This window comes from Anser brachyrhynchus, assembly GCF_964034855.1.
Source record: "Anser brachyrhynchus genome assembly, chromosome: 13".
Taxonomy (NCBI): Eukaryota; Metazoa; Chordata; class Aves; order Anseriformes; family Anatidae; genus Anser; species Anser brachyrhynchus.
In genome coordinates this window covers 19,066,225-19,094,121 of record NC_137708.1, presented here as the reverse complement: position 1 = coordinate 19,094,121, position 27,897 = coordinate 19,066,225, and the positions used below count along the sequence as shown (strand labels likewise).

General features: G+C 39.6%; 1 protein-coding gene across 2 annotated transcripts in view; it reads right to left on the bottom strand.

The window, feature by feature from the left end:
- The window catches only part of COL4A6 (collagen type IV alpha 6 chain), a 130,414-nt gene that overhangs the window by 25,202 nt on the left and 77,315 nt on the right, over positions 1 to 27,897 (bottom strand). For both annotated transcript variants that reach the window (XM_080553511.1, XM_080553512.1), the window contains exons 5-20: positions 22,145 to 22,279; positions 19,926 to 19,970; positions 14,403 to 14,519; positions 12,655 to 12,723; positions 11,195 to 11,230; positions 10,712 to 10,774; positions 10,105 to 10,140; positions 9,920 to 9,961; positions 8,959 to 9,051; positions 7,878 to 7,931; positions 6,444 to 6,503; positions 5,651 to 5,695; positions 4,564 to 4,617; positions 3,273 to 3,342; positions 2,413 to 2,523; positions 1,424 to 1,573 (exon numbers count right to left, since the gene is read on the bottom strand). In XM_080553511.1, coding sequence (XP_080409637.1) covers positions 1,424 to 1,573; positions 2,413 to 2,523; positions 3,273 to 3,342; positions 4,564 to 4,617; positions 5,651 to 5,695; positions 6,444 to 6,503; positions 7,878 to 7,931; positions 8,959 to 9,051; positions 9,920 to 9,961; positions 10,105 to 10,140; positions 10,712 to 10,774; positions 11,195 to 11,230; positions 12,655 to 12,723; positions 14,403 to 14,519; positions 19,926 to 19,970; positions 22,145 to 22,279 — 1,180 coding nt within the window. The remainder of the gene's footprint in view (positions 1 to 1,423; positions 1,574 to 2,412; positions 2,524 to 3,272; positions 3,343 to 4,563; positions 4,618 to 5,650; positions 5,696 to 6,443; positions 6,504 to 7,877; positions 7,932 to 8,958; positions 9,052 to 9,919; positions 9,962 to 10,104; positions 10,141 to 10,711; positions 10,775 to 11,194; positions 11,231 to 12,654; positions 12,724 to 14,402; positions 14,520 to 19,925; positions 19,971 to 22,144; positions 22,280 to 27,897) is intronic.

Genomic DNA, 27,897 nt, shown 5'->3' with positions numbered 1-27,897 from the left:
TCCCCTGTCCCTCACTTTACAGCTGCAGGACTATTCTATCTCTTTATATGCTGAGGAATACAATGAAACATGAGCAGGCAGAAACAGCAGAGGGTGATCCAATAGTGATCTAACATCATCTGAAACGATGGTGTCTGAAAGCCCTTCCCCTCAGTGACAACAGCAAAATGGAGTGCCAATGAGCACGTCTGATGTTCTGTGGAAACAAACTGCAGCCATCAGCTAAAAACAGCTACAAGAGTTTTACTGACTCTGCAGAAAACTTAGCAGGATTTGACTGACAAATAGTTATTGGTAAGACGGCAGTTATTTCTTCTCTATGGAAAATAGTTTCATCAGAGTATGTTCATTGGCTCCATCGCTGGAGTGTGTCCTGGTTTTGAAAGTTTCACTCTCAAGAATAACACAGGCTGCTTGAACTCAGTTTATGGCAGAATATTAAAACATAAGGTTTGCATACAATCATCCCTTTTTCATTTACTATTTATCTTCTGAGGAAAACAAAACAGTACATAATTAACCCAATCAGGACATATATACAAATGAGCATGTAAATATGAAATCACATTTCTTTAGGTTCATAAACTGTCTCTTCAGGCATCCTGTCTGATTCCTGGTGCCCGAAATACCTCCTCACAAGATCAGGCATTTACTTCAGGTACTCATAAGGTCAAGGTCTCTTCTTTATCTAAGCCAGTACCAGGGCAAACGTTATTTGGCTTTTCTCCCATCATCCTGCATGCTATATCTCTAACCTCCTTTCTTTTCCCCAGCTGAAACATGATTCCTAGGAGTCAACTGAGCTGGCTAAGTTTCATCCTACTAAAACAGTGCAAATATAGAAAGTTGAAGAAAAAACTGTACATTTTAACAGCAGACATCTGAGGGTGTTAGCCTTGGGGTTAGTTATTACATTTGCTATATGACAACACTACATTCACTGGGAGAAATCAAGTAGCTACATTTTCATGCTACATCCTTACTATGGACTACCTTCTCAGATGACTGCCTGTTAATAGACAAAATAATCCAAACTGAGTAGACAGAACTGGTACTTAGTTTGGGAGATGCAGCACCAGTCAATGCAAACCTATGAAATATCAGGCTTGATCTGCCATGCTTAGGAGACTAGCCTAGAACTTCAAAGTCCTCTGTTTCATAAATTGTGTCGATAAAACCTTGTGCTTCAGTCTATCAGGTTCCCACTTCTAAAATTGTAACTTTTTTTTTTCAGTTACATTTTTTTTATCCTGCTGATAAATATGTTTAAGGTTGTGAGTTACAATTACAATGGGATGTCGACCAAGCCTTTAAAATTTACAGATGAATAAAGTTCACTGGCAAATAAACAAACACATAAATGATTATTTGTCTTGTTTCACTATGAATGCAATATAAAAACAGATGTTAAAAATGTACATACGTGATGAGCCAGGCAACCCTGGTGCTCCTGGCAGACCCGGTAAACCATCTCTACCAGGACTGCCTGGTAATCCAATCGTTGCTCTTCCTGGTTCTCCCATTTCACCCTTCACACCTGGAATCCCTGGAGACCCTCCAGTGCCCATTCCATCTAGACAACATTGACACAATGAGCAGCTATCCAGCAGCAAACATATTCTGGTATTTTTAATGTTATGAAAATTACTACTGTGTCCTGAACTGTAACCATGTTAGCAAAGGACAATTTATAATATCATACAAAGGAAAACTTATTAATTGTAGCTACCAACTGGCTCCCATTTACACACTCCTTTGGACATCCAAAAAACTTTAGAGGGCTGTATTCAAGTCCCACTAATAGGTTAGATCATGAACTATGGAAGACTGCAATTTGTTTATTTTCATATTGCGTTTGAGTGAGATATTTATATGTGCCTTAGTAGTTCCTAGCTCTGGATCGTTGCTGGTCAGGACTTCACAGATGTATTCAGGTGAAACAAAAACTTTCACATGAGATTTTTGATGGGACAAATGGGTACCAGCTACAGTGGTTTTATGTAGCCAATCTGATAGCTCTCTATTGCAAATACGAGAAGTCATTAAAAAGACCCCTCATTTTCAACAACACTTGCAATTATTTAAAATATTCCATTTATAGCAAAGGTTTTGCCAATCAACTCATTTGAAATAGAATTCAAACAACCTTCCGTGCACCAAATATTTACACCTGAAGCCTTGAAATGGACTGTAATCACTGTAATTCTGCTCCATCCAAGACAACATACAAGGTTTTCCAGTGCCATCCCTGACTCATACTTCTCACAGGGCAGCTTGCAAATCAGCCAGCTGAAGGAGCAGGGAGAGGCTAGATCCAACACCTTCAACATCTTCAGGCTGCTACTCAGAGTCTCTTCTCAGCAACAAACACACAGAAAACAGCCTGCTAAGGGCAATTAGCAGACGCTTTACCTCTCTCCAGGCCTGGAAACCCTGGAGCTCCCGGAAGGCCTGGTAAACCACTGCCCCCTTCATCTCCTGGAGGACCAGGTATTCCTGGGTTTCCAGGGTCACCTGGGGCACCTATTAGACAAACACAGAAAGACAAAGAAGAAAAACTTGTGAGAATTTCTGCTGAAAGGCTCTGTTCAGTCTTCTAACTCAGTGGCCACTGATATTGCCAGTAAAGGCTGCAAAGCCATTAGCAGTAAGGCTGTTAGTCCAAGTTAATGGTCAAAACTGGTTAGTCCAAGTTAATGGTTAAAACTTCCTCCTGAGCTCTGGAAGAGGTTGTTTAAAACTTGACTGCATGTGAAAGCAGAATAAGAGACATCACTCAGCTTGTCTTCTCATTTTTATAGCTTCAGAGACTGTTCCTGCCCAGGACTCATACAGCTGTGGCATTAACCAAGCTCCTTTTCCCAACAGTATTCTTAGCACACTGAATGTCAAATAATACAGAATGACATTCAGAGTACCCATTTCCATGCAACATAAGAAACCATTTTTCCATGGTAAACAGAAATAAGACACACAGGTAGCCTACATTTCCCCATGCTCACACACAGTCAGCCTCCTAGGAGCTGAACATTTCATTCTGCCTTTAAACATATCATTCTGCAACCTGGGAATGAAAGGTTTATTGTAATCTCTGGTATTATATACCTGGGACCAAATATATCTGTATGCCACCAAAACAGAACTGAAAGGGGGAATAACAAAGAGATATTTCCAATTTGCAATGTGGAAAAGTGGTAAAATACAGTAATAATGAAAGTTGGGATCAGAGAAAGTGCTTTAAACTAGTTCCAAAGCAAAATGGAAATGTGTACCTGAAATGACTACACCTTCCCTGTCAACAACGATAGGAGGGCCTGGGGGACCCATGTCACCTAATTCACCCTGTAGAAGAAAACAGATTCACACCATTATTAGAGATGGATGGTAGAGGGGAAGACTGCTTGTCATGACACAGACTGTATTGTGGTAGCAGGGTCTGGTCATTCACTGACTAAACATCACTCTTTTCCTTGATGAAAAATTCACTTGTTCACTTTGATATTCTGCTGTTCACAACTATCTGCAGTCCTCATTTATCTGCTCTTCCTGTCTGATGGAACTGATGGCTGCTTAAGACAAAGTGCTTGCTAGTATCCAGCTATCCTCTGAAGGCATCCTGTTACCTCAACAGAAAGCACAGACATGTACACACCATGTGTACTGAAGACCAGTAACCATGTTTGCATATTGACCAATACCACGTAGACCACTTTTTTTCAACTTGTGGTATGAATATGAATTCATAGCTGCTACAAATATAAACATTTTTAAAAGTATCACTGCAGATACCTGTTGCCTTGGAACCCTGAATTTAAATAACAGGAAAATTGATTCCTCCATAAAATCACATAAAGAGAACAAGCAAGTTGTGACAAACAGTAGTATCGCTCCGCCTTCTCACTCTAACACAGTATTAAATCCTATTTAAAACAGGAAGTACAAAATCTGACTGTTGTCCAAATCACCATCATACGTAATATATAATAAACACAATTCAGTGTGCCAAGGCAGTGCAACACTTTGATGCTTCTTCCAGTATTACTGCTCTGTACATAAACTTCTACTATTCTTCTGCATGTTCTTCACAAAAAAACCCTTCAGCACTTGCATTTCTCATGCCTGCCAACCATATAGCAATTTTGGTGGCAAATAAGTTGTTTTCACAGCAAACTACTATCCCACCATTTTCCACTCAGTTTCCAGATGTCTGAAAGCCTTGGCAGCTATCTTAAACATTCACTTACTTCCATCTAATCTTGCCTCAATTGCCCAGTACATGTGGCATTTGTGTAAGGATGAAGGAGACAGGAGACACTATATATACAACTGTAAGTCATGAAATTACGTGAATAAATGTTGTAAAGGTATTAAAATATCTGAGTGTTCACAGTTCAGCAACCGTTCAATTTTATTCTCATCGATAAAGTAAACGAGGAAGTGAAAAATACTGAATATTCACAGTCATACAAAGGTAAAGAGGGGGGTCTGACTGGGGCAAAGACATTTATTCATGCAAGTATCTTTACAAAAGCAGTGCTTCAGTGTTTTCATGTGAGAATTTACCTTTGTGCCTTCAACTCCATCCAGTCCTGGATAGCCTGGAATACCTGGATGACCCTGTACAGTCACACAGGAGAACATTTTTACACAGTGAGACAATAAGCCAGTGGCTAGCTGAGACACCTGCAGTGCTTGGACTTGAACCACAAACCCAATTCATAGTATTACAAACACTGTCAAGCATCTGCAGAAGTAATAAAGAGAAAACCGACGGCATCAATTTCTCAGCACTCACAAAATACCTGAGCCTTTAGGCCTCCTTGTGCTGGAAAAATTCTGAGAACTTGTGAACAGGCATGGTGGTGTCTCAATGAGGAGACACTTTGGAGCTCTCACAGAACTCCAGAAATGCTTGAAGAGTCTCAAATGCTATTTTCCTTGCACCCCACACTTTCTCTTCACTTTGTTCCAACTCCATCAACCCATTGGTCCTAAAACTTCTTCAATGCCACTGGGAGATCCAGCTTTCTGCTACCCATTTTCTGGTAGCATTCTCTCAGACACCAAAGCTCCCCTTCTGGATGCATGACTGGAAACCTACACTGAAGTGATCTATTTTTCTCTATTAGGTAGTGTATCAAACTGAGCCTTGAGTACTGAGTACTGCAACTGCAGAAAAAATGGAATATTCCAAGAGCTCTGGAGCAGGGAACCTTAATTTTAAATTCCTGCAGTTGTGGACAGCTGTCTTTGACAGCAGCTCATGTTGCTTTCTTGAGCAATTTCCACTGGTGCATCTGAAATTAGAAGTGCTTTAGCATGCTTTCAGCCCCTTGATCACCTGGCCATTTCTACTTGGTACACTACAAAAAGGTATCTGCAAAAAAGACAAAAGTGAGAGAGTTTGGTTGTTCCATAAGGAAATGTAATTTCCAGTCTGTGGAGGTGGTCCCTTGAACACATAGGGATAACTACAGAAACAGTTGAAGAGATCTAGAGATGGACTTTCCAGTTAGTGCTCACTAGTTTTATAGGGCAGATGCATTCATGCATCAGAGGAGAGCTTGGAGCCAATAAAAAGATCAGAAGATCGTAAGCAGGTAGATGGCTTCTGCAATTGTAAGTACAGTAAAAAATAAAAACATTTCACCTTTCTCCCTGGAATCCCATCAGATCCATCCAGTCCCAGAAGACCCTAAAACAGCAAAACACATTACGTAACTTTCAAAGGCTCCATGTCGGTCTGGTCTTATTATATCAGGCTCCAAGATCTCAGTACCAAAGAGTGAAAAGGTAAACTTTCAAAAGGAGAAGGTACCACTAATATTCCATGTCTTCCATATACTAACAATCATCACTGAAAGAATTCAGCAGAATGATTGATAAAGGACCTCTTATCTTCTTTAGTCATTGTCTTGCTAATCAGTAGTTCAAGTTAAGTAAGTCACAGTGTCTCAACTTAGTAGAAAGGTAGGTAGGTAGTTTGTAATTACAAAGCCATGAAACTTAATACAGACAAATGCTTTCTATCTTGATGATTTGTTCTTCACATGCAGAACAGAATGTCTTGGTCTTTCTGTTGTGTATGAGCACCACGTGTCTGCAAAATCACAGTGGTTTGAAGAATTTATGGCTGGCTTTCAAAAAAAAAGCTTTCAAAAAATTGGAAAAACACAGGCCTGGCAGTGTCAAGACCTCAATTAAATATTTCTGTATGATTTTCTTGGACTGCCATGCTTGTATTCATCTTTAATCTCACCTTTAGTCTGAGACTTTAATGAGAGAAGAACTATCTGTTGGATCTGTTGTTGTATGATGCTGACTACTATGGGTCCCAGTCCTATGACTGGGACTTCTACATGCTTTGGGAATGCTTGGTGAAAAGTCCACTTCATGAGACTAGCTCGAGAACAGAAATGTAAGGACTTTATAAGGTTACCTACCCTGCCACCTGGCAAGCCAGGCACACCTTTTTCTCCTTTTTCTCCAACACCTCCAAACCCCTGAGGAAAAACATCAACATTAAATCCATGATCTGTCTGCAACTTAACAGCACAGCCCTAAGACAGAACAAGCACAAATGCAACTATTACTGTAAACTGTACAACAGAGACACATAGAAAACTGACTTTTTCTTCTGAGCTTCTTTTGCCCCAGAAAGAAATCCCGTATCAAGCAGTGCAATATGTGCAGTGCATTATCTTCTTCATTCAATGCAAGTAACACCCGGCTATAAACACCCTGCAAGTCCTGCTAACTCCATATCATATTCTACATTTTAAAGTGCTTTGAAATCTTATTTCTTAACAGCAGTACCTCAAGGCAGTGCTCAGAGCATACTTTTTCACTTCTAAAGCCTCCGAATGACACAAAAATAGCATTTTCACGCTCAACATTTGGAACTGTTTGGTGGCTTTCCCACTCAGCAAAAAGTATCAAATCCAGAGATGGAACACCAGGATTTAATTTCAGCAAGTTACAGTAGTTAGGCAATTTTCAGGCTTCAATCATGAAATATCTTATGCTTGTGGTTAAGTTCACACATATGTTCAACCCCATCAGCTTCAATGGGTCTCTTGTGATGCATTAAGCTAAACATGCACATAATGGAACATGTCCAGAAAGGCTAATAACAAACTGTGCTTCATGAATGTGGTTTTTTTTGTTTTTTTTTTTTTGCACACCATTATACCGAGAACAGCTGTAGGTTGGAAAAACTGGCAAACAATTTATCTTTTTGGTCAGAACTTCCATAAAATATTTATTTCCCAAACTTATCTAAAGAACCTGTGTTTACAGTAGGTTATAAGCTGGGAAATAGCTCTCTGGAATCCAGAGATAAATTGTTGTTGTAAATTCATACAGGGAAGATACTACACATTCCTGAGTTTATGAGCACTAATGCTTAACAGGCCATTTAAAAACTGGATATACATATATATATATAGAGAGAGAGACAAACAGTCAGAAATAAAGATATGCATATGTGCTTTACAACTTTAAAGTAACAAAAAGTATGTTTAAACGTAATTAAAAATAAATAGGATTTTTAAAATATATCTAGCTCTGTGGGACATCAAGGAACATTGCCATCAAGCGGCCATGTAAAGGTTATGTCTACTGGCAAATTTCCTCTTGCAAATGAAATGAAAATTTATTCAATCTCTAGCAGTACAACACTGTCTTCTTCATATTTCCAGGACAAAGACTGATCAGATTACAGTTACACTCTTCAAAAATCCTGTGGACATTTGTATCAGATTTTCAAAGTTCTCTGGTGCCTTGAAACTCCTGCAGAGATTTTATGAGCTATGCAGAGGCTTCTGAACCATCTAACCCATATTAGGCAAAAATTAAAAACTCTCCTCTGCTCTTACCGGCAGGCCAGGCAATCCTTTTTCTCCAGGCAATCCTTGAAGGCCTGGCTCACCCTGAAACGGGGAAGAGGTAAACATAATAAACCACTGAACCCATGAAAGCAAGACTTACCCCAACCCACCCATCATACTCCTGACTCCTAAAGCGAGGCTTTGTAACTTATTTGGCAGCAAGGAGGCTTGATTTGTGTCATCATTTGCCAAATATAGTCTCTCAGCAGCATACTGATGCATGCAGCAGATTGTCTGTGACCACTTCCCATGGCTACACAGACCACTGCTTTGGAACTATTGTTCTCCTTTCCTCCACTGCTAGAAGGCAAACCAGAAGCATCTCAGATTGTCGCCTAGGGACTTCAAACATTCATAGTACTTCATAGAAAGCAGCAAAATAGCACATAATGAGACAGAATAATGTCTTCACAATCCTGCTTACAAATTCAAGAGCAAGCCAAATAAACTGCACTTGTCTGAGCATCACCTCATGCTAATGCAACCCCACCAAGTAAGACAGTGTGCACCATGACTTATGCAGAGACTCGGCAAACTCAGGCTTGGCTCCCAAACCAGCCTGTGTATGTCCTACACTAATTCAGCATATGTAAATTCTACGTGTGAACAGAATCTTTAACTCAAGATCCATACAGCTTCTGTAGATACACTGATGATCTAAATATGCATCTTAGTAAATGCCTGGATAACAAAATATACGCGATTATTTCAAAGTATTGTGCATCACAGGGAAAGCAAGAGACCTGGAGCTTTTTATTTCTTTTCCCAAAAGATTTTTTTTTCCACTTGTGTTGACAGTTTCACATTTCACAGGTCCAACACAAAGAAAGTACAGTTCATTCATTTAGGATTAATGATGGAAACCTTTAAATAGCTTTAAGATTTTTCTTTCTGAGAGGTATGGATTCTCCAGTGCTCCACACTGCTCTGAGCTAACAACATTTTTATTCAATAGCCATCTGACAGATTAAACTAGTGCATAAAATGAGTATGATTTGGCAATATAACAGCCCTCACTGTGGTATTTTTTTCATAGCATGGGCAGGAATAGTAAATTGTATTTACAGACCTTTTCTCCTTGCTTCCCTTTGGGGAATCCCATGAATTCTAGTATTCCAGTGGATGGTGGGGGACCTGGAGGGCCAGGCAGTCCTACGTCGCCCTGTAAGCAAAAGAGGAAGCTATTAACATAAGCAGAGCTTGTTTAATTTCCAGTGAAAGTTGTTTCTGAAAAAAAAGGCCACTCCAATTTTATCCCTCATACATAACAACCGTGTGCCTTAATGCTGGCACAGGAGTTTGGTCATGGAAGCCAAAAGTCAGACTGAAAATTAAGATGAACAAAACATTAAACTTGTTTCACAGGAGTTGTGGATATAAAACACTGAAAGATTAAAAAAGAAAAAAACAAGGCTCAGCTTTAAAATCAACAGAAAAATAAAAAGGCCCCAGACACACTTTGAAGAGCAATATGAGAGGAAGGCAAGAAACAACTAGAAATGTAGCATGCTGAGAACTCATTTTAACAGTAGCAGAATCAAGCCCCAGACTGAGAACTCCGAGAAGCTGCATTATGCCAGCATAAATCCTCACACAGACCGCAGGATGCCTATTTAGGATAGTAAGACTGCAAATTACACATCAGTTGACCTAATGAATGTTATGCAATCCAAAGAGAATAAAGTCTGTAGAAAAATTCAATACAAGAGGTAAGGGTCCATATAAACTGAAGGACAGATTTGGAAGTTGTTTAAGGAAGACCTCATATCTTGATAGCCATGAAAACTCTGCACTGAAATGAGATTTTCTTCCCCCCTTCACCCAGGCAAAGCTCTCATCCTTTTTTTCCATGTAAAAACAGATCAGCAACCAGCAAGGTTCTTCAGTATTTGGACTGTCACTCAGTCCAAAAGAAGAAAAAGGAAAAGAAGAAATTGCTGTAATCTAGCCACCTTCTAGAGATTAAAGCTATGATGGAACACTGGAGTATTGCTTCACACTCTTTCCATAACTGAAAAAGTTTCACTTACCTTTTCTCCTTTCTCTCCTTGAAAGCCTAATCCCATATTACCCTATGGCAGAAAAAAAAACAATAATGAGTGAAAAGCAAAACAGCAGCAAAACAGCATTACTAGCATTACCATCTAGGCCCACAGGAATGACAAAAAAGCTAACAATCAGGTGTGAAAAGACAACAGAAAGAGCAGGTACTTACTTTTGGACCTGGTGGCCCAGGGGGACCCACTGGACCCTAAACGTGAAAAAGATTAAGATTTTATTTTTTTGACTTAAGTAGGATGCACACAATGAGAGCAATGTTGTAATCTTCTAGTCTTCACATCTATGATAGACAGCATAGCCCCTTGACACTATGGTTAATTAAAAACAAACCTTAATTTAAAGCAACAAACTTTTAGTTTGCTTTTACCTCTGCCCTAATAAAACTCTCTTCTAGTATCTTGAAAAAGTGACTTTTCAGCACATTTCATGATGACAAAGGCTCCAAACATGCAGAGGTCAGCATATTCCCTCAAGTCCTGAGACGAGGAAGCGCTCAGAATAGTATCGAGTACTGTTTGTAGATGGTGCTCTAGGGCTTTGTTGGAGCTCTCATTCATGACTGCTGCTCTGAACACTGCTCCAGAGGAGAAATTGTGACTAGTTTAAACAGTTTAAGTATTCCACACCTGAAAAATGTGCTTAGTACTTCTAGATGCACAAATGCTTTTGCTCATTGTCATGAGACAAATATAGGTAAAGATGAAAAACTGCCAACATCTTGAACTGTTCTGTCAAGAAGTGCGACAGTCAGGGTCTCTTACTTGCAAACCTGGTAATCCTATAGGGCCTGCAGAACCTGTTGGACCTGGAAAACCTTTTGGGCCCTATAAGAAGAACACAGGAGAAATATAGAATGTGTAGTAATTATCCCATCAAACCCCAACCAAACACTGTCTCTGAAAACATGAAGCAATATCCCCTAATTATGTAGGTTCATTTAATTTCTATAATAACCTATTTCATATTAGTATATTTTTTGAAAGTCAAAGTTAAGAGTTAAATGGTAGAAGGGAGTTTGATTTTAAAAGGGAAAAATAGAACAGATAATTGCAAAAATCTGACTTCCTCTAACGTAATGTGGACCGAAGCATACCATTAGAAAACTGTAGTTATTCATGCAATTGGTATCGTGCAAATACATGTCCCATTAATTTGAAAAGTGTTCTTGAGAATCAATACAAGAAGAAATACTTGCTTACTATAATATTTTTTAAAATAATTATCCTCCAAATTAAATAACTTACAGAAATTCCATCCAATCCAGGAAGACCATTTTCTCCCTAAAAATAATAAATGCATTAATAAAAATGCCACTATATTATTGCAACAAACTAGTCAGGGCATTAAGTTTTGTATAAATAGAAATATTTGGTTTTTGTTAATATTAGATCAAGTGCACATGGGAAAACATTTTGACACCTGTGCTTCCATATTTAAATTGGGCAATGGAGAGGTTCCAAATCTCTGGAGAAATGACAACCGTTTTATTTACGGGTAGCGAGAGAAGCTAAAGTGGCATTAAAAACTTGTATTCATCATAAAAACACTGGAAAACACACATACAAAATCTTTCCTTACAAAAACAGTATAAAATGTATTATTATTTCGAATTATCTTTATTTTCCACAAACAAAGGTTAATAAATAAGGATGTATTTAACTTTTACAAATGGACGGGTGTATATGCGTGGGTAGAATTTTAGAAAAGTTGATAATTTCGACCAAAAAAATCAGTGTGAGGGGTTAGGCCTTACATGACAGAAGAAAATAATCTTAATATTTTCAACATTTAATGAATCATGAGGCTGCTGAATGTACCACAAGAGGCACAGAATCCTTTATAGTGTTTTCCAAGCCTAGTCCTTCCAGCAAAAATCAAAACCAGTGTAAGTCAGTGAGTGTATGTTTCAAGGCAACAAAGAACTAAATTTTTTACATGAGTATAGTCAAAGAACCTATTACTGTTCTGAACAATAAACTGATACCATCTATCCATAGTTTGTATTCTCTGCATAGGAAATAAAATTACAGACATGATACAGACATTTTAGGGAGAGGTCTTTATTAAACAGAGAGAATAAAATCCTGACTTCATAGTGGTAAATGATGGACTACAAGTGGGATATGATATCCATGTATTTAAACTCAGAGTATAACTGGTTACTTACTACTATCTCCCAGTAAAAAACACTGGGAGTCAATGGGGATTTTATGGTAGAAATCTTAACATGCACCCATGAATCTCCTGGGTTGTTTTTTCAACAGACCTGGCACATGTGAGGACGCTAGTTACAGGAAAGTTTGGCATCTAAAAAAAATATGCTCTCTCACATGAGTCGGGATAAGCTTACAAGAAATTCCTCATATCTTCGGTTTGAGGCCAGCAAGGAATAGTGATAGCTGTCCAGAGACAGCTGAAGGACCAGCAACTGCTCTGAACACTAACAGTATGTGCAATGTCCCAGCATCCCCACGTGGGATGAACAAGATATGTTTGTGTTGCAAAGATCAAGCAATTCCAAGTTCTGAGAGCATTCAGTGCTGTCATTAAGTAATTAGAGGCCTTTTTCACAGCTCTGCCTTCAGACATACCTAGGATACCCACGTCTAACATCATGAGCAATATAAACTGCACCATCAGCCCTGCAAACTCTAGGACATCAAAGTGTTTCTCACATTGCATCTTCTGCCATGACAAATCTTACCTTCATTCCTTTAAGGCTGCCTTGAGCAAAAACAGGTTCTCCTTTAAGACCTTTTGGGCCAGGACGACCCTGTTAAAAAATGAATGCCAAAAGTAAATTTCTGGGGAAAAAAAAAAAAAAGTTACAGTTTTGGTTTTGAAAGAAATTATATTCAGTATTCTGAGCAGGGCAAACTCCTGGCTCCAGTGAACTGCAAAAGCAGCAATGCAGTTGTGTCAAAGAAGCTGTGGTATTAGGAGAACTTAAGACTTCCTGGGGCTTTAGAAAAACAATGTTCTGCAAACATTTTCTCTGCTATTTTCCTGTTTATATTAGATTTTCCTTTTATTTTAGGCCTTTGACAACTTTTAATATCCTATTTGAATTTGTTTGACATACTGTAACCCTCCTGTTCATATACATGTCTCTTGTGCAGCACTGTAAATCACCATATTTATTTAGAAACAATACGAAAAAAAATGGTAAATCTCATGAATCTCTGCAGAAGTGACTGTTATAATTCTAGATTTACCCAATTTATTTTAATCTTGATCATCACATTCAATTTATCTGAGATGATTTCACTTAATTGCCACTTTAATTTGAGAGGGTGAGCTGATCCAAGCAGCTTTCTTTGCCAAAAATATAATCCTACAAGCATTACAAAAGAGAATTTTGAACAGTAGGTATGAGTAAATCAGTTACTTTAGAAAACCGTACTTTAACTTGTTCTTGTTGCTTTGTGTATTTTCAACATTATATGCACTCTATGTCTGGACGACATGTAAAGATTTTTTTAGCATAGCTTAGAAAAACTGAAATAAGTGGCAATACTTATTTCTGGCAGATGTATTTTCTTCTTCTTCTTCCTGTGTAAATGCAAAGGAGCTCCACTGCTGGTAAGATTAGTCACATAACTTGGGCTTCTAAGATTAGGCTTTGAATGTGAACAAATATTCAAATATTTGTCAAATACTTGAATATCACACCAATTAGTTTCTGGTTACATTTCGAAACTAACTCTATATGTTTGTATGTATATATAAACAGTATAATTCCCCCTAAATATGTAAGAGTGGAGTTCTTAGAACTAATCCTACACACTTAAACAGGGCATAGAATGTGAACCGGCTACCTCCACTTCCACATAGGTATTTCTCCAAAGACAATTCATCCGGTAAGGCAAATGGGAAGATGTTGCCCTTACAAGCGTCACTATGTGTAAGATGGGAGTCCAGATAAATAGCCTGTCCAGTGCAGACTAAATCAAACTCAAAATTGGTAGGGAATTGTTTTCAAAAGTAAAATACATACCTTAGGAAAGTAAATCCTACTGACACTCAGTGATACCAAAGCTTTTAGCTGTCTTAACACCTGAAGGAAGGTATCCAATATTTGATGCATAGACCTGAACACGTGGTATCTTCCTTTTCTGAATCAGCATCCACTAACTTGAAACTTGCCAAGTGCAAGATATTTGCCACTTTATGGTTCTTAGAAGCTTTATCATGGTCTCTTATGAGTCAGCTTGAACGTTGCCAGTTGCAACGGTATAACTTGTGTGATCACGTTGTCACAGGATCTTTATTTTATCTTCAGAAGTTAACATTTAGACAGTCAATCAGAGTGGAATTCCAATAAGAAAATGACACTGAGCTCCAACAATGCTAATGAAATGAGGGTTCTTCTTAAGAAATCGGGAGTCACTTTTCCAGAAAAGCAAACCCTAGCTTAGTGACTACAAATGCTATAGTTGCCTTGGGACGTACCGGCAGCCCAGGAATGCCAGGAAATCCATCTGTTCCAGAAAGACCAGGACTCCCAATGGTACCATTGCAGCCATCAAGGCCAGGCAGACCTCTGGGTCCAGACTGGCCAGGGTGACCCTGTGCAAAGGGAAAAAGAGAAAATGACTGACAGGAGGCATTTTATTAGTAATACTGCCCCCCAGAAAACTGATATCTTCCAAATGGCAACATAAAACAAAGGAAATAGACAACTCCCACTCAAGTTCAGTGTATGGTAGACTGCAGTTGAACTAGCTTATTCAGCCAGCATTGTTTATCCTCCCCAAAGCTTAAATCCTAGAACACTGGCTGGTTTCATTTAATTATCTTTTCCTCCAAGGGATAATTTTCTGAAGTACATAACTTGTGCATGAGTAGGTCCTGAAAGTGCAATACTGGTCCCCTAGCAGTCTGAAATACATGGTGTGACACAGCTCAGCACAGCACACAAGGGTGCACCTGACACCAGGAGTGGGAGTTGCTCATGTAAAAACAAGGGGAAAAGGCAGGTTCGACAATACTGAGCATTTATAATTCTAATCTGCTTAAGTTTCAGTGGCTTCTCTTCCTCTGCACTGTGGATTCTTTCTTTTAATAGTTCAACAGATGTTCCAGCTCTAGCATCACACCATTCAAGCACAACAGCTTTTCTCGTTATATTACCCTTAAAACCTTAGGCAAAGCAACCAGGACAAAAACCTAATAAAACTAGCAGTCTTTAAAAGAAAGTATATGTAATGGTCAATTAATAAGAAAGAATTGTACCTAATTCTGATTTCACACAATTTTGCTCTGCTATGCCTCTATTAATTTGACTCAACACTATACTGCTGCAAAGGAGAGAAAAATCAGAGCCTTTAACTACTTTTTCTTCAGTATCCTGTGGGTTTGCATAGGCATAATAAAGAAAGGCAAAACTGTCAGTCTTACTGCTCAGGTATCAACTATCTCTTTATTCTATCCATCTTTTCACAGAAATGAGCTCTGCGGCACTCAAAGACAATGTGTTGTGGCAAGAGGAAAAATGAAACTTAGGGAGAGAGTACCAGTAACCAACAGTTCTCTCCCTCCCTTTTGTACACCCTGATCTTGAATCATCCCCAAAGTACTTGTGTTTGATCCCAAAGGTTCATCCCTAAGACACAGCGTTAAAGAAGTTATGACTCATAGTAGGAAAGTAAAAAATAAACACGGATAAAATGGGGATAAAACAGAACATTAACAATCCTTCATGCCAGACGCTTAAAACAAATCAGATTTGTGTTACTAAAGGTCTTCCAGTCCAAGCCAATAATATATCCTCTCACCAAACTCAGTGAGAACTTTGGAGTAATGTAAAGCCTTTTGTCTAAGGATTTTAAAATGCCTTGCAAAAATGAATGCTGTAATCTTCATTTTACGGATGAGAAGCTGGGAGCACACAGTAGCCAAGTGCCATTCACAAGGATGCAGAGCCACTTGGACTGTATTTATGTAAATGCTCAAACTGCTCACCAGTCTCAGCTGCTGCTAGAAGGGCCATTGCCCACTCCTGGCTGCTCACGCCTACCCTTTCATTGTGCCAGCATAAGCACAGGCACAGAAGGTAAGTCAGAGCAAGAAAACAACACAGAAGAAAAATAACTGTTCTGTTTCTTAAGTGTTAATTTTCAGCCAGATGAGTTCCTTGGTCCAGTGCATCTGGCAACTGCATGGTGATTTGTGCCAACAAAATGGAGAGAAGAGGAGAGAGCCCAGATCTGCACCCTGTCAGTCCACAAGGTGCGAGCTGAACCACTGCAATGTGTATCTCCGCTGCAGGATCGAGGCAGTTCACCCAGACAAGTACAAATGTGAGATTAAACACAGCCTCAGGACATGGAATGAAGTCATCCCAAAACATGAGCATCAGGCATCACTGGGTATATAGTACCAAGAGCCCTGATGATTAAAGTCTGTTCTTGAAAGCACCCACTTGTGGTGTGCAAGCAGAGGACTTGCCAGGCTCCAGTCTAGCAACAGGAGAAGGCTGAAGCACCAATTTTGGTTCCCAAAACTGGATAAGTCAATGGCAACCCACCTTCCCCTCCATCCATACAGCACGTCATAGCCAAGAGCAGCAAGCCTCTGATGGGACAGGCCGTGACTGCAGAGGAAGGCCAGTGGTCAATTTTGATGAGGCCTTTCTCATTGTTTACAGCATCAACAACACAAAAGCTGTGTGAGAAGAGCACATGTATCTGCTTACAACATAAGGTGGCCAGCTGCTGGGTTTAGCAAAGCTGAACCCCCAACATCTGTCCCTCAGACAGATGAAGAACCAAGCTGCTGAGCCTCCAGGGTGGGCCAGGAGCCAGCTGTGGCAGGCAGCTGGCTGGTAGGCCTCACGTCTTGGGAACAATCTCTTAAATCTTGGCACAACACAGTCTCTTAGGGCCCAAAGGGTTTTGGTATCCCCTTAGTATGTGAGGAGGGCTCACAAAGGGGATATAAACTGTACTGACAGTGATTGTTTATGTGTATTAAATACATCTGTGGCCCTGCCACTTAATCCCATAGCATCTGTGTCTCTGGTCCTGAGCCAAAGCATCATCTCCCGCCCCCCCCCGTCTCTCTTGCTTTAGAAAAATAATATACAATTTCCTACCTTCTGGCTAAAGTGCAATCAGAATTCATGATGGTTTGTTTTAAGAGTCTTACCTGAGCACTCACGACCAGCTTCCTTGAGAATCATAGGAATCTGGCTTAAATGAAGCTTTTTGACGGGAATTTAAAACTCTGATTAAAAGAGCTGTTTTGGTCTGAAAACCAGTGGTTAATAGTTTCACTCTATTAGTTCTAACAGTTTCACTCTATTCACTTGTTCTTACTTCCTCTTATTCCTGTGTCAGACGCGTTAATTCAGCTCAAGCACTTCAACTGACTACAGCAGAAGACTTTCACTTATGACATGGCAGGGTAACTAGCTTACAAACCTGAGCTAAAAAACAGGATGGAGAGATCACTTGTGCTCTCTGTTCTCACAAAAGGAGACATTCCCCGGGAGCCAGATAAGGAAACTTGAATTGTTCATCTAGGCTCTTGCTTTATCTGACTCTCACATACACTACCGCTGTGATCCCAGGCAGCCTCTTTTCTAAATCAAACAGGCTTAGCACAAAGGACATCCCAACAGGAGAGCTCAACAAATATTTAAAAACAGGGAAACAAATGCAATCAAGGGTGAACACAAAACTAGTTGAATAAGCGGGTTCATAGATTGCTACGGTGAAGTGGCCTCTTACAGCCATTGCCAAGTGCTTGCACTTCCTCTAGGAGGGACACAAAATAAAGAGCTTTGCCTTTTCACGTAGCTCTAACTTTCATTGTGCAGACAAGAGCTCTTTCCTCATAGAAATATTTCCTTCTAGAAACCTCTGGGTTGCTCATGAAAAGCTATGTGCATCTCCCAGCTCCAGTTTCAGCCCTTGCTAGAGGTTGTCCTTGAATCCTGTCCTATGGGAAAAAATAAACTTCCCAAGCAGGGCCAAGGATTTGAGGGTTTCCTCTGCAGTGTGACACAGAAGGGCTAGCGATAAACACATGCTGCTGCTGTATTTACTAAGTTAAAGGGATTAGTCAGTCCAGCTGCAACAACAGGATTTACTTGCCACCAGCATTCCCCAAGGGAACTCTGTGGAACACCACTTCCCCTAAGGTCAGCAGCGGGATTCCCCTCTGAATCACAGCCTTGCAGCCTTTTGGCCTTGACTAAAACATACCTGCCCACGCTAACATACCTGCATACTCCAAAGACACTCTCTTCATGTTGGGATGTTAATTCTTGTGCAAAGATAGTGACTTATTTTCAATTCTCTCTTAAATGTATCAGCACACCTATGCTCTCTGTCCCTTTGCATTTCGCACAACTATATAAGGTGCGTATGTTCATATACATTTCACAACAAACCTAAGCTACTCCCTATCCTGAAGTGCAACTATATATGTAAATATTTTTTCAAGCAGTGGTATTTGCTACTTTCGTCCTGAATGGAAATATTTGTCTCAATGGCTAGAAGGTAAACAATATGCATTAGTTTCCCTTCACCCTTTTTCTGTCCTGCAGTTGTGACACAGAAGAGCCGTAGGGAGAGCATTTTGCTGTTCACGAGCAGCAAAATGTACCTCTTTCCCATTCACCCACCTGCAGAAGATTGTATATCAGACAATGTAGATTGGGATATGCTGGAGGCTTTGAATCCTCTCATCTACCTTTCTCTCTTCTTGGAATGCCTGCTGCTGCCAACTACCTGGCAATGGTTGTTGCCCTATTTCTCTCCTCCCCTCATTGTTGGGAATCCCCTTTCTCCAGAGCCTCATCTGAAAAAATACCCAGAGAACAGCATGTTCCCACATTGTGTTCAATTAAATTAAGTATTATGGGAACAGCTTGTTCTCTTCAGAGCTAGAAAGTTAGTTGGCTGGTGGGAAAAGAAAAAATAGCAGCAAGGGAGTGGAGCAGGAGAGAAAACAGGCAAGGATGAGCAGAGGGGGAGAGAAGGACAGAGGCCAGGAAGGAACTGGAATCGAGCAAGCTCATTTACAGGGCCAAGTGTGCATTTTCAGCCAATCTATCAAAACAATTCAGTTTTTGATAGGAAGTCAGGAAACACAGCTCCACTCTGTTGAAGCTCTTGGCCAGCTGAGGAAGTAAGGAAGATGGGAATGAAAAACATGAGTGTAGTCAGAAGGCACAGGTATATGGAAGATGGAAAAATGTCATCAAAAAAGGAAAAATAATTTAATACCAGAAGGAGAAAAATGAACTAAATAGTACTGAGAAAGCAATGAAGTTTGGGGCAACTTCTAAAGCTGGCCCAGCTAAAACTTCCCTGAGGCAAAGTGTCTCTAAAACACATCTTTGCAAGAATCACCAGTGAAAAACAAAGCAAAAGACAGCTGGTCAAGATACCCTAGGCACCTAATTTTGTTATGAAGTAGGAAGCAATTGTCATTATAATGTTCAAGTTCAAAACAAACAAAATATTCTTGATGGTCAGGGAAAAGAGTTACCTACTCCTATCACATGCCAAATACAGTAAATTACCTCTTTTCTGTCTTAGGTTTGAGAGAGAACTAGCACCTAGTCGGGAAGCAAGGATTCTCTGGAGGGCCTCAGCTCTAATCATTGTTTTGGTTCACATCATAGGAAAGGAAGATCAAGGGAGACATGATAACACTTACCACATACAAGAAGACTATTAGAGGGAAAAATGGAACAATCTGCCCCCTGTGACCATGATGAGGAAGATAAGAACTATCAGGTTTAAACTATGGTAAGAAAGATTGAAGTTAGGCTGCAGGATTACTTTTTTTTCAGCAGAGAAGCTAGAGCCTCCATCATTACAATGTTTGAAGAATTGGTATTTCCTTCCAGAGAGAAGCAAGACCTTTACAAGATATATTGTGCATGTGCTAAGACACTATCATTGTGCTTTTGGTTGTGACTAACATTCTGGTGACTTATATTTACATATGAAAACTCACTGGGATCCCGTTGATTCCTTGAAATCCTGGAACTCCCATTGAGCCCTGAAGAAAAAAAAGAATACATGTTATTTTTCTCTTTTGCAATTTCTGGTTACTGGACTATATATTTCAGTATATCTCAGTTACTGACAAGATACTTTTCACTCCAACGTTTTCAGTCATGGACTTCAGCTATCAACACCAAGAGGAACAAACTATCTCATATGGATTTTCTCTGACTGCACGGGTCACTGAGCATCTGAGCTTGACTGGATGTCAAACGAGTGTTTCAGGAATGTCTTAATCAGGCAATTTAAAGGAAAAATATAATCTCCTACTGCACATCTGAGGAAAATAAGATGCCAGAAAAATAAACAATCCAGTATAAATTTAACTCCCAGTGTAACGCTTGATCTTCCAAGAGTTTCAACAGGTCTTACCGTTGTTTTTTTTTTTTTTTTGGTCTATATTTTGGTACCACCACCTAGAGATATGCAGATCATTGTATTACTTTTAGACCACCCCATCTAAGTTGTAAGTGAATTCCACTTAATTGGTTCTACTGCTCTGCTCCAAATCCTAGCAGAACAAGCTATGTGAGCACAATATCCAGCCTAAACTGTTCTTGGTTTGGAAAGGTAAAGTACATTGCTTCCATGAAGGAGAGGGAGGTAGAATCCTACTGCATGTTGGTACTGCACATGCATCCATTTCAATGGATAGAAACAGAAGTTCTGGAGTAGTTAAGGGATTATTTCAGTGCAAGGTAATTGGTTCCAACTGTTAGAGGCTAGTTCCAGCTCTGGGTTTCTGTCTTTTCCCAAAAGTGGGTTTATTGATTTCAGTGTTACCTGCTAGAATTGTGAAAATGCTCACTCATATCAGCACCCATTGTTTTGAATCCTCCTTTGCCTTTCAGATCAATGCAACACTGAGGCAATGACTTTCATCGTCATCATTTTCAGTTTACATGGTTCTTTGGCTGATGAGAAAGGGTGACCAGAACTACAACATGCTGACTAATATTAAGCAAAAGGAGAGTGTAACTGCAGCACATCGAAGCACAAGTGATCTAGTTTTCATCTAGCTATCTCACCTACCAGCAGCTGGCAAAACAAGCTCTGCTCTGCTGGTCCTGGTTCCTAAACTATCTAACTTCTTATTTGCACACATAACTTGAGCACCTTGCATCAGTAGACTGGTAAGATGTTCTGGACAGTCCAAGAACACAAGCCCTTATCCTGATGTCCCAGACTTCCTTCAGATTTTAGAAAAAAGGAACAGCATACAGAACTTCTGTCTTAAGTTTTCAAACTATTGTCCTTGAAACATGTCTTTTGTCCAATCACATAGGCATGAGAATAGAAATCCCATCCCAGCCCTCGCATCAGACAATATCAGACATCTCCATCATACAACCCACTGCATACCCTCTGTTAGGCTATGGGCTATGTGGTGGGAGCACATGCTCTGCATTGGCCTTTGTGGTGGGATAAAATGAATCCTTAGCATGCAACCCCAAACTTATGATGCAAACACGTCTGGGGCGTAATGTAAACTTCCCTTAAGGTAAACTACCTACATGTATCCACTTTTTATTACTGAAAGTATTTGTTCGTAATTCCATTGACTCTTCTGCCTAGCTCTGAACTCCTCCTTTGATACTTCCTAAGAAGAAACAGCAGAACAAACCCTCAGGGCTTTTAAACATTCTACATTTGCTATTGTGCCCATTCTTGGGCACTGCATTCATTGACACCTACACCTTATGCTGGGTTATTCTATTTAATATGACATAGTTTATCATATTATTTCTGTTACAAATAGCTTTTCATCTGCAAAACTGAGTTACAGGTTCCATTCAGTAGCCATTTCCTTTGCTTTTCTAGACACCAGTTCAGGATCATCTACATGGGGATCAGCTCCAGGTCTCTCTGAATGTAGTGTGATTACATGTATCCTGGGCAGGTGAAGTGAACAGAACAACAGAACTCCCAACAGAATATTTATTTAGCTATGGTTCGCCTCCCAGCATGGCTACAACATTCAGCAGCTTTGGAAGCTGTGTTCTCACTTTAAAATATAAGCAGGACATTCTCTAAATATAATAATGAAATACTCTTGTTTTCTTATCCTCTGCACAAATAGTCCAAGACTATCTTCATACATTCAAAAATGTATTCATGGCCATAAATCTATTGAAGGGGAAAAAAATGAAAATTCACTGTTGAAACTACCTTGATGCCTTTGTGTCCAGGTGGTCCAGGGGAGCCCACTGCTCCTCTCTCACCTTTTGCTCCTGGGAAACCTTCTGGGCCAGTAAATCCAGGAGCGCCTATCGGTCCTTGAATCCCAATCGGTCCTGGTCGACCCTAGCAAAAAACAAAAAGTAAGTCAATGCACCATGTTCACTAACACTTTTTTTTATTCCTTCATCCAGCTCGATCTATAACATAATTTGATACCTCTCAGGGTAGTTAGGGCCTTCTGACGTTTTCGCTGTACATTTTCAGACAAAAGTTGTTTATAGAGGTATTTCAGGTAAGTCATGAGAAATTTCCTTTTTTTCCTTTTTTCCCCCTGGAAGATTTATTAATACCCATATTGTTGTAGGAACCTGGGAAAACAACAGTGTTTTGAGATGAAGCTGACTACTACTTACTAAGTTTGCAACCTCTATTTCCAAGCTGCAAGACAAAAAGATTTTTTGCTTATGCTTTAGTTCATGAGTATAACAGAAAGTCAAAACAAGATGCAAGAACTGCATCATATGCAATTAGAAAGCACACTTTAGATAACTTGAGACTAGTACCATAGCTGGCCCAATACTGGGATTAATTCTACTGTGAATTACTTTATATTCCGCTCTGATTACCTTATCAGAGTTGGTGTGGATTTTGATTTCTTAGGCTCAAAAAGAAGAGTGCATTGACTAAGCATTGCCTGAAGATGGCAACCTTTTCTAAAACTGCAGACTCATATGTGACTGATGAACTTTTATTGTTCTATTACTACGTAGATGTACAGAGTAGCCTGGTACTTGTTTATTTAACAAGCCAACGCTAAAGAAATTTCACTGTAGGTGCTCCAGCATCTTCTTAGCCACTTGGCAGCTGAATACTTACCACAGTTTTGTGTTAACATTTTTACACTTCTCAGTTCAAGAGTATCTGAAATAGATCAATAGTGTCTAAGATCCCAAAGTATGGGCAGAAATTAGCAGTTTAGGTTCATGTTTTCTAGTGGCAAGACACTCAGTGGATTACATGATGTTATCCATGCAAAGAACGAAGCCTTAATTAAAAGATATAGAATGGAGGAAGAAGTTTTAAATGAAAATAAATCCTCCTTCCTTCACTCCTTTTCTAGTGCTCACATCCATTGTAGTGTATTTCTCTTCTATTTCCCTAACTCCTTAAAACAGCAGAAGGAATGCAGCTCCCTGCTGGAAGGGGTTTAGTCATCTCAGCTGGAGACATACAAAGTCCTGACTCTGCCTTGGCAGGTAGAAGACTTTGCAGTTAACTTAAAAATGCATTTTTACATGTTAATAATCAAGCGATCTGAAACAGTCAGAAATTCACTTTAAAATCCTTCTTCCAGGATCATTTTTTGTACCTGTTTAGGTTGAAACATTTCATCACTTATTCCATATTCCTTCACTACTGGAGCAAGTTTCTTTTAAACTTCAGCACTTCCCCCATTCAGCCCTGCTGTTGCCATTGTTTCACCCTGGCCTTTTGACAGAGGTCAAGTGCACCTGTTTTACATTTCATACCTTTCCTACCTAGACACTACGCACACTGTGCACTTCCAGGGGAGCAGACTCCCATCTCAAAAGGCTTTTCTGTCGATTATTTTTAACTTTTTTTACTCTGGGATAATCATCACTGAAATCCTTTATATTGGGAAGCACACAATCATAACATTAATCCCCAAATCTTCAGTGGCCCTTGGCAACCACACCAAACAAGGAACATGTTGTGAAAATCACATGCTTTGCTCTCGCTTACAGTGTCAGACTTAACTTTGTAAGTTCCCATGGTCACAAGCTATTTAGACTCTTGCAGGCAGTGTTTCGCTTCCAAGACATGGAGTGAGGACTGCTCACCTCCGGGCAAGACAGTAAGGGAGAGAGAGAGACACTAAAATGGGCACATTAATGTTCTAGACAAACACCACCCTCAAAAGCTCCAGCACCCAAGCATCCACCAAGATTTCTAAGGAAAACACACTCAATTCCCCACTTGTTTGAACTGTTAACACTTCTATATTCAATTAGTTTGTCCACTGAATGATACTGCTTCACAAGGACTGAAACTGATAGCAATTAACATTTTAGGAGGCTTTTCTTCTGCACAGCTGCAGATTACTTTGCCAAATATATGTAGATGAGAGAGTAAGGACCAGTGACTAGAGGTCCTGCCTGTGTTCAGTCCTGGAGGGGACAGAAAAATTAAATATGTTTTCTACAATGTCAGTGTCCACAGGTGAAAACCTTCCTTTTGTCTTATTGAATAAATATTTTAACAGAATCTGAAGATTTTGTCCAGTGCCTTAGTCACAAACTATAAAGACACAGCGAAGTGCTTCTAATCTCTCTGATAATGGGATTATGCCATGATAATCAGGCTCTCAAGAATTTCTACTGGTTCTTTTGAAGTCTTTGTGGATGGAAATCATATTTTCTATGCTGAAACAAAGGACTTTCCTTCACTGCTAAAAAAGCTGCATTTTTCATCACTCAGTAGCACTCCCATGAACTGTCCCGAGATAAAAGCATTTTCAAGAGCAGGCGCTGTGGTGCTCAGGCACAAATCCAGGATTAAAGTACGGCAAAGACTCAGGTTTTACCACAAGGTAAACTCTAGGGTTCAATGCCAGGTAGAGCTACTGTTTGACCCCACTGAGTTTACCTTGTGGTAAAGCCTAAGTACCTAGTCTGTACTGTACTTTGGCATCAGGTTCAGCTCTTATACTTCTTACTTATCCCGAGGATAAAGAGAACAAACATCTCTTAACAGTGAGGACAAGATTAAACATAAAATGTGAATTATATCAAATGGAAACTTCAGTGAATTAACAGAGCCCTCTATTTTTAATCTGTTATATACATATATATATATATACATATATATATATAGCCTAGTAGACTGTAGAAGAACCAAGAAGAACCATAAGGAACTGAAGAAAATGGTATCATTTTGGTTTCTTGGCTGCGTGACAACTTAAAAAAAAAAGTATAAAATTTCAGTAACATCAAGCAAGGACAAAGTCTATGAAATTATTGCAACTTGCAGATGTTTTCACGGATGCCCACTAGAATTCCATATATTTGAAAGCCATGACCTGTATCCTCAAACACATTTGTGTATCAAGCTTTTACTAACCAAGCAGCACAAAGTTAGGATGCCTGACTCTCTGTAATGAATATCTCATTGGTAAATAACAAGAAAAATGGCACTGTATACCTTTCCATAGATTAACTTCAGAATTTCGTGCCACAAGTTGCGTGTTATATGCATCCCTGTAACGTGCTTAGCTATTGCAACCATTAAAAATACAGAGATGCTTCCCAGGAAACCCAGCTTTCCATTCTTGATGTAACCAACAGGAAAAAATGACAGAAGTAGGAACCACGCATAGCTTCTGAATCTATACCCGCTACAGAAGGTAGTAAAATCAAATGGCCCCAGAACATGCTTTGATCAGAAGGTCTTTCAAGATGGAAAAAGTTCCGTAATGCGCCTTCTTCCCTTCACCCCTGTAATCCATCTGCAGCCCTGGGTGTCATGAGGAAAAGCCAGTAATGATGGGGCCTCTCTAAGGAATTCGCTGCTACACAATCAAATACATCAGTTTCTCCATTGTCCCTACCCCTTTTGCCAACTCTAATATCCCACATAAATTTTTGCTCACTGCAGCAGAGCTGCTACACATAGCACTGCGAATTCCAAACATTCCTGTTTCCTTTTTTTTTTTCCCCATTGCCTCTGCTAGCTTGGAGAATAAAGTGCAAATCGATTTGATTTTTTCACTGTGCAATGGAATACATGGTAGTGGTATGGAACCACTGGACATGCCCCTAATTTCAGGGACAAAAGCTAATACAAGTGCCTTCTTATCCGGGGGGCAGTTCGACTCTTCTTGCTCACTACCAGATATTAACTCAGTGGTTCCTCAGCAAAAACGGATGCTGAAACTCATGAAATGAGAAAAGTTTAAGAATATTGCTAACCAAGCAGAATGCTGCTGGTCAAGTAAGGCAGAACCAATTTCTCCTGTGCTAAGTTTTTATATCTCCCTATTTCAAAGAGCAAAGCATTACTGTTATTACTTTAAACAAACTAAAGATCCAGTGCATGTAAAGAGCCATTGGATTTAAAGATGTTCATGTTTTCTCAAACTAAAGTGTAAATCTCTCGAACAGATTAAGGGCTGTTTTCTCTAGCACGGCTTTTGATCTCTGTTCTGTACAATATTAAGTTGTGCAGAATCCCAGGCTCCTTCCCTTCAAGGAGAATTCAGTAGCCACATTTTTTAGAAGTGTTTAATTCACTCTCTTTTTCTTCATCCATCATTTCCCCCATAAACACTACTTTATCAACAAAAAAAAAGACATTAGAGACAATGATTTACTTCACAGTACATGGTTTGTAGTCTGAAGCATCTTATACTCAGTTGATTACACTAAGGCAAACCAAAGAGTCATCCATTAAATCATTGTTGCCCTAGAAATGTATGTTCTCATATCCTGTATACGCTAAGCAGAATCTAGCCTGAAACTTTCAAGGAAGATCTACACACCCTGATTCCCACGTTGTGCATGGTGACCTGTCAAGGGACTGATCCTTTTGCAGAGGTCAATGGCAGGACAAGGCACTTCTTCCTTACTCACTCAACTCACAGTCACTCTCTCCGATCAGGGGTGCCACGTTACAAAAGCCAACACATGACGGACACACCGAACTCAGAAGAAGTGCCTACAGACCTTAGCACTGCCAGGCAGCAGTGCCCATCAGCGTGTAGGAGCCCATTAGTTGCACGACCCTTTGGTTAACCACTTCTGCTTTCTGCGCCTCCGTCTCCTCTTCTACAGGTTTCCTGCAGCGATGATTATCTCCTGCCTGATATACAGTGCCTAGCACAAGAGAGCCCTGGCCTCACAGTTCTACGGTGATAATAATAATTACTGATGAAAAACCCTTTGCTATTTTCCTAAATTACAGGTCAGGTATCCCATGCTCTGCTCACATTCCAGCACAAGTAATTATTTTCTGTGTTGAAAAATGCTTTGTACTTTTAAAGGAAAATATTCTTCCATTCTTCTTCTAAAGACTTAGGGAACCTCTTGTTCAAAATGGCCTCTTTATTTCTATCAGACAACCTGCTGTTCCTCTGCACAGCTCCTTTTAAATCTTTTTTTTTTTTCTTTCATGCTTACTACTTACTTTCAAGGTAAGGTGTCAGGGTGATCATTTCTTGATTTCATTTTTGAGAGACCTTATTCCTGTACCGTGTGGCACTCTTTAATTTCACCGTTCATTTCAGAAGCGTTCAGCTGATGTGCAGCCGCGTTTGGCACGCTCACACTGCAGCCTGTTACGGCTGCTCCGGTCATCCCAGGAGCAATCTCCTAACGAAGTAATGAGCAACTGAAGGCTGCTTCTCATGAGAATTTCCAATTCTAGTTCACGGGATAGGCTCCATTTTCAAAAATACATCTGTTATTTCTACTCAGCCTGACTAGCCAGGCTGCAAGTAGAAAATCTATGTGGTAAAAAATACGTATACATATGGTTTTACACACTATTTTTAATATGCTAAAAAAAAAAAAAAAGATTCCCATAAATGATTTCCTTCATGAATCTTGTACTTCAGTAACAAATAAGGCTGCAGTTGAAGGTTTACCACAGAAATATAGAATTGCTTACTAGTTCTATATATTTTAAAATCTGTATTTTTAAACTGGATATTTAAATCTCTGAAA